Source organism: Babylonia areolata, chromosome 15 (assembly GCF_041734735.1).
Source record: "Babylonia areolata isolate BAREFJ2019XMU chromosome 15, ASM4173473v1, whole genome shotgun sequence".
NCBI lineage: Eukaryota > Metazoa > Mollusca > Gastropoda > Neogastropoda > Buccinidae > Babylonia > Babylonia areolata.
In genome coordinates, this window is record NC_134890.1 from 9,633,603 (window position 1) to 9,641,102 (window position 7,500).

The window sequence follows — 7,500 nt, forward strand, 5'->3', positions numbered from 1 at the left end:
CCAAACTCCCCACTCGCTACCAACACCTCCACCAGATCCACATCCCCGCAACAGATAAAGAGATAATCAAGCATGTATGACAGAGGCGGGTTACCGACAACCCCCTATATAAACGCTTTGAAAGCTTGCAGAGAAGACAGTGGTTTTGTTCGATTTTTACCGTAGCAGCCAGGTCGGTTCCTATACCTTCACAAACCCCCTATCAGCATCTCTGTGAAACCAAAAGAAAAAAAAAAAAAAAGACAGACACACAGAAAGATCTTCAAAAAAAAAACCAACACAAGATTGTGGACAGACTGACCGTTTGTTGTTGGTGGTGGTGTTGTTGCTGCTGTGATCTATCAATCATCCGTGAATGTCGTTTCAGAGTATTGTGGACTTGTCATCTGCAGGCCTGTTTGCCCGCCTGTCTGCCTGTCTGATCTCCTGCTCAGCTAGCTAGCTGCCGAGTTAAGTTGATCTATCATCAACCCGGTTGACAGGAGTTGGATTCTGTAGAAGACGTATCGGAAGAGAAGAAGAACCCTGACCATCTGCTCTTGTTGTTTTTGTTGGGCTTTGTTTTGTTTCTTTTTTTTAGATATTTTTTAAAAATTTTTTACATTGTGTGCCAAGATGGTAAGTTTGTTTATTTTTGTCATCTTCCTATAGGGTTTTCTTTGTTTGTTTGTTTTGCTTTTTGTTTGGCATATGTATCATTTTTAACGTGGGATGAAATGATAATATATAGAGCACTTTTGTTGTTGTTGTTGTTGAACAGGCTGCAGTTTTGATATACATCCCATCCCATATGATGTAAGATAAAGTTACGCACTGTTTAAACCATCTGTCCTTTTTATTTTCCTTTCAAAAATTGGTGTATGCATGTATGTCGACTACGATGCTTTCCAAACAACTCAGGGGTCTACGTCTACGTTCATACCTTTCGAACTTAGAATAACATATTCCCGATTTTTCGCATGACTTTTTTCCGCTCAGATACGTTACAACAAAATTTGCTGATGTATGCTGAACGATTCCCCACAGTAACGGACTTTTCAAGCAAGAAAGGTGGTCGACCAGTCAGGGCCGCCGACTACAATTTTCAGCATGGTCATTCCAGTTATATCGGCACCACCATCTTTTAAATATTCACAAGTAATGAATACGTCGATGGTCATTATAATCATTATAATCATCGTTACACTGTGCGTTTTGTCCAGAATTTCTTTTTTTCCCCTTTTCTTTTAAATGCATACAAAAAAATAAAATATCGTGCTGCCTTAAAAGCTGACCCCATCAACACAAACGTTATCCCAAGAAAATATTCCGGATCCGGCGTCAAGACGAAATAAACCGGACGCTTAATGATACTAAACGCTCACGATCCGGAAATACGGTTTAATCCGGAAGACATTCAACCTGTAATCGATATGAGTGGAAAACAATGATTTCTCTATTTCAGTTGAAAATTAATTTTGACAGACATAGTATTTTCCAGACAAAATGATTTTGTTAAAGTTTACAACGGACACACACACACACACACACACACACGCGCGCGCGCGTGCATACAGATGACCGAATCATGGTCATCACACTGACTCACTTTGTTTACACAAGTAAGCCCAAAATATGGTCACGTTCAAACGTTGTGCACAGAACCATCAGAGATCGAGTTTTGAACACACACTTTTTTGGTTTTGAATTGTTTGTTTTTTTTGTCCTCTTATCTGTGTCTTTCTTCGCCACCTCCACTCCTGCCCCCTCCACCTCACACACACACACACACACACACACACACACACACACACACACACACACACACAAATCCCCAGACGTACACACATACCTCTACACTCCATCTCGCTCTCTGTGATCGGCTTCGGATCCACTGAGTTTACACATACCCAGATTCAAACCACTGTTGGACGCCGTTCTTTCTCTGTCTCTGGACCTTGCATTTGGAATGAACTTCCTCTTTCGCTTCTTCAGGTCTCCGCACTTAGCTCTTTCAAGTCTGGCCTTAAAACCCACCTCTTCACAAGATGGCCTCCCTCCCCTGCCTCTTCCTTCCCTTCAGTTTAAGAGTTATGCATGCGTGTGAATGAATGACTGGTGTGAAAGTGCTTAGATTTGTCTCTGCACAAGATTCAGGGCTATGTAAGTACTATCATTATTATCATTATACACACCCACACAACTTTCAAACAGATCCAGTCAGTAAATTATCACTTTAAAAAGAAAAAAAAAGGAAGAAAAGATGACTCTCCCCTAACTCTCCTTTTATGAATAAGATATTGGTCTTGTTGATCCAGTTCATTTGTAATTTAACTAGAAATGAAATGCAGAGTTCGTGACACGTGCGTTAGATTGCAGGCTACTTGCAGGTGTGTACAGCTGCCATTTGCATTTTCAATCAAAATCCGATTCTCTTTTTCAAGGGAGACGATTTAAACCGATTTGAATTTTATACAACAACAACAAAATTTGTATCACACACACACACACACACACACACACACACACACACGCACTGCACGCATGTACACACATTCACATGTACACACACACACACACACACACACACACACACACACACACGTACGCACGAACGCACAAAACACAGGCATTTTCAGAGCCCCCCATTCCCCCCGCACCCCGCCCCTCTATCGAACACCTGCCCACTCATCATTTCCTTTTCTTTTTTATGTAAAAAGAAAATCAGTTTGTTTTAATCGTGTGTGTGTGTGTGTGTGTGTGTGTGTGTGTGTGTGTGTGTGTGTGTGTGTGTGTGTGTGTGCCCGTGCCCGTGCCCGTGCCCGCGTTCTACGTCAGAACCGGTACCACCACCTCCACCACCACCGCCTTTCCCCCTCCCTCTGCTGCCTCCTCCTCCTGCTAGTGACGTGTGTGGTGGTAGTGACGTCATCCGGCGAGCACGTGCAGCCCGAGAAGAGGCAGAGGGGAGGCAGTATGGAGTGCACCCTGTGCAAGAGCAGGTGCACCATCCGAAGTTGCGTCTGCATCAACCTGTGCATCAGAGGCACTGGCAACGACTGCATCAGGTTCGTAGGAGAAGGTTCTTTATAGCACTCATTCCTCAACATATACATCTGTCTGTCTGTCTCTTTATTTCTGTCTGTTTCATTCTCTCTTTCCCTCTTTCTATCTCCCAGTCTCTGTCTATTTCTGTCTCTGTCTGTCTGTCTGTCTCTCTGTTTCTCTCTTTCTTTCTCATTCTCTATCTCTCCCTCTCTCTGTGTCTCTCCGTTTGTCTGTCTGTTTGCCTGTCTGGCTCATTCTCTCAAAGAGACATTGACAGATCTCTCTCTCTCTCTCTCTCTCTCTCTCTCTCTCTCTCTCTCTCTCTCTCGTTTATTTGCTTTGTTTTTTGTATATATGTGATTGATACTTTTGACTGAAAATCATGCACCCTGTTGACATCAGAACACTGCGGTTAATGTCAATGAAATGTCACAGTGTCAAAGTGTGTGCCTCTCTCTCATTCGTTCTTTCTCTCTCTGTCCCTCTGTCTCTGTTTCTCTCCCTGTCTCATCCTCTCTGTCTTCTTCTCTCTCTCTCTCACCCTCGCTCTCCCTCACCCCCCCCCCCCCCTCCCTCTCTCCCTCTATCAAATATAATGTCGTTTTGTGTAGTGTAGACCCTGTTTCAGGGCGGGGACTGGATGAAAAAAAAAGTGCGCCAGTGCTTACCTGTTATCCTCGAAAATAAGAATTTGTCTTGTCTTGTCTTGTCTCTCTCTCTCTCTCTCTCTCTCTCTCTCTCTCCCATTAAGGCAAGGGGATTACTTCACAAGGCTGTACTGTCATCATAAAACTGTAAATCCGGCGTCACCCAGGCTGAGAGATGCAGACACCTGCAGTGTTGGGTCGGTCAGGGGTAGCATTCGGAAGGACGTGTCAGTGAAGTGGGTGATCCTCGCCTGCACTGTTCCCAGTCTTCCTGTTTGAGCTACTGAGCACACTAAACTCGAGTAGGAGCCGGTCGCGGGCCGAAAAAACGCCCCCCCCCCCCACCACCACCACCACGAAAAGAACAAAACAAAACAAAAAGCAGAACAAGAAAAAAACAAACAAAAATTACACCTCTCATGGGATCGACCCCTCGTACTCGCAGTTGCCGTTCGGCAAAGCCAACCACTTCGCCACAGCAGCTGATCTACAACCAGTCTCGTTATAAGGAACGGCTCATTGTGAGTTCTCCATATTTTCTTTAATTTGTAGTTGGTCCATTTCATGATGATTTATCACCCCCCCCCCCTCCCTCACACACCCCCCCCCCCCCTGTAAGCCCACGATTTCTCGCAATCCCACGATTTCTCGCACTTTGAGAGAAATCCTGGGGGGACGCCTGCACTGTTTTAAAAATACATGGATAGCTCATTGGCCAGGAAAGCTTAAGCCAACTGGACGCCATATTGTTTCTCGTATCCGGCCGTCAGTCCGTTGACAAGTCGTCTGCTAACTGGTGGTAGTTTCTGAACTGTATTTTATTTGTATTTGTATTTGTAAATACCGTGGTAACCGTGTATCTTCGATGAAATCGTGTTATGCTTGTCCCCACGACATGCCAAATGTTGTGTCTTGATTGGAATCTGCCAATGGTTAATGTACCAAAGTTGTTACAGAAAAACAGTGCAGTGACACGTGGCGCAATCTTGCAGTGGAGACACAAAGGAATGTCAGCTTAACTAAAGCCGCGAGCAAGTGAAAGCTTGTGTGAAGCCAGCTGAGCGCTCGGATACACATATGAAGTCACCGCTTCGCGCTATACTGACACGAAAAGCAAAATGGCTGATTGAACACTTCCGCTGGCTTCAGTTAGCAAAGGGGCTCAAAGAAGGCATGCGCTATCCATGTATTTTTAGGACAGTGGGCCCCCCCGCCCCACCTCCCCCCTCCGCCCCCCCCCCACCCCCCTCCACGATTTCTCTCACTTTAACTCACTCAGTACGGCCAGTCCTCTCTTCTGTACACAGACCCCTGGGATGTCCAGTGGGTGTCTGAATTACCCAACCTTTAGCTTCCGTCGTCAGAATTGTGGAATTCTCTGTCAACATTCACCTCTTCAGTATAAGAGCCTTCCGCTTGCATTATTTTGATGATGGTAATTGGGGTGAAACGCTGTTAACGTCGTGTCTTTCGCCGTTCGTAAGGAGAGAGTTAAAAGAGAAATCGTGGGATTGCGAGAAATGGTGGTCGTTCCCCTCCCACGTTTTCTCTCTTCCGCGGGAAATCGTGGAGTGGGGGAGGGGGGGTGGGGGGTGGGGGCGCCCCTTTCTTGTTATAAAAAAATATTTCATTTGTCATCGGAGTTGGTTTCTTGTCTTTTCCCAAAGCAAATCTAAGAGAAAAGTGAGAGAGCTAAAAACAAACAAGAAATCGGGGGAAACGATAACGACGATCATGATAATGACAGTGGCGTTAACGAAGACATCAACAATAGACGGTGAAGGTGATGGCACAGGTATTGATTTAAAAAGTATGAATGCATGTGCATGTCAGTGAGTGAGTGAGTGAGTGAGCAAGTGTGTGTGTGTTTGTGTGTGTGTGTGTGTGTGTGTGTGTGTGTGTGTGTGTGTGTGTGTGTGTGTGTGTGTGTGTGTGTGTGTGTGTGTGTGTGTGCGCGTTGAAATTGAGGTCGATGCATTGCAGTGATCCATCTTACGTGAAATGCAATAATTAGTTGTGTTTCAGTGTCATTACTGTTGATGTCTTCGCTAACGCCATTGTCATTATCATGATCGTCGTTGTCGTCGTTGTTTTCTTTCCTTTTTTCTCTCTCTCATTTTTCTCTCAGATTTGCACTATGAAAAGACAAGAAACCAACTCCGTCGATAAAAGAAATATTTTTGATAAAAATAAGGTGGACTTCCCACGATTTCTCGCAACCGAGAGAAAACGTGGGAGGGGAACGACCACGATTTCTCGCAATCCCACGATTTCTCTTAAAGTGAGAGAAATCGTGGGATTGCGTGAAATCGTGGGCACAGCCCCCCCCCCCCCCCGCCCCCCCTCCCCCCCCCCCCCCCGGCCCCCTCCCGACAATGTAATTCTCTGTCTGTTCCTATTTCTTACTTTGTTTGTTCTTGTTCTTGTTCTTGTCCTCGTTCTTCTTGTTCTTTTTCTTCTTTTCTGTCACATGTCATGAGTCTGATGATGATCATGTTCGTATTTATTTGTCTGCCTTGAAGTATAATCATGATCACAGCCACGATTCCCCCTCAAAATAAGTACCGTTGACGTCATCACTTGCCCTTTATATGCAGCTGGAGAGCATGTATTGCAACATGACTGCATTTTGTCGTATATGTTTATCAACCGTCAGTCAAAACAAGACAAGACGTGTTTGATGATGATGGCATGGATTACTTATATAGCGCCTATCCTCGGTCGAAGAACAAGCTCAAAGCGCTTTACAAACACGGGGACATTTGCACAACAGGCTACCTACATGGGCTGAACCGAATGATAGCTGCCATTGGGCGCTCATCATTCGTTTCCTGAGTCATTCAATCAGGTTTCAGGCACGCACACAAATACTCATGCAGACATGTAACACATTACGTGCATTACCATTCTGTTTATTTACCCGCCCATGTAGGCAGCCATACTCCGTTTCCGAGGGTGTGCATGCTGGGTATGTTCTTGTTTCCATGACCCATCGAACGCTGACATTGACTACAGGATCTTTAACGAGCGTATTTGATCTTCTGTGTGCGTATGCACACGAAGGGGGTTCAGGCACTAGCAGGTCTGCACGTATATTGACCTGGGAGATTGGAAAAATCTCCACCCTTTACCCACCCGGCGCCGTCACCGAGATTCGAACCCAGGACCTTCAGACTGAAAGTCCCACGCTTTAACCACTGGGCTATTACGCCCGTCGTGTTTATTCAGGAAACCTTGTTGGGGCATGCGAAACTGTTAAATAATTTACGTGACTAATACAAATATGAACAGCATTTGGTATTGTACTCACAATCATTTGCCATGGCCGTACCCAGTGTTAGGCTAAGACATACAAAAGATATACATTTGGAGGAAGAAAAGAAAAGAACAAGAAGGAGAAGAAGAAAAATAACATAAAGAGATACAGCATTGTACAATGCTATACATGCCATAATTGAATGGACATTTATCCCACACGCAAATAGGACAAATTCACTGTATAAAAAGATACTACTACTACTACCATTATTATTATACAAAATAAAACGAATGATGGTTGATCACATACTTCCTGGGCACGATATGGTCTCCAAGCTTCTTCTCGTACACTTCCGGCTATGGGACTTTCAACACATTAACATGAACGCTTCCTATGTCATCTGGCTATGAGACTTTTAACCCTTTAACATGTACAATTCATATGTCTTCTGATTAAGGGACCTTTGAGGCTTTAACATGTACACTTCATATGTTTTCTGGCCATGTGGCCTTTAATCCTTTAACATGTACACTTCATATGTCTTCTGGCTATGGGAACTTTAACCCT

General features: G+C 44.6%; 2 protein-coding genes across 2 annotated transcripts in view; one reads left to right on the forward strand and one right to left on the reverse strand.

The window, feature by feature from the left end:
* Positions 1–7,500, reverse strand: part of LOC143290103 (uncharacterized) — a 101,168-nt gene that overhangs the window by 23,584 nt on the left and 70,084 nt on the right. The window lies entirely within an intron of this gene.
* Positions 122–7,500, forward strand: part of LOC143290167 (uncharacterized) — a 9,135-nt gene continuing 1,756 nt past the window's right edge. Inside the window, exons 1-2 of the mRNA XM_076599475.1 lie at positions 122–618; positions 2,818–3,047. Of these exons, the coding sequence (XP_076455590.1) occupies positions 616–618; positions 2,818–3,047 (233 nt within the window). The 5' untranslated portion in view covers positions 122–615. The remainder of the gene's footprint in view (positions 619–2,817; positions 3,048–7,500) is intronic.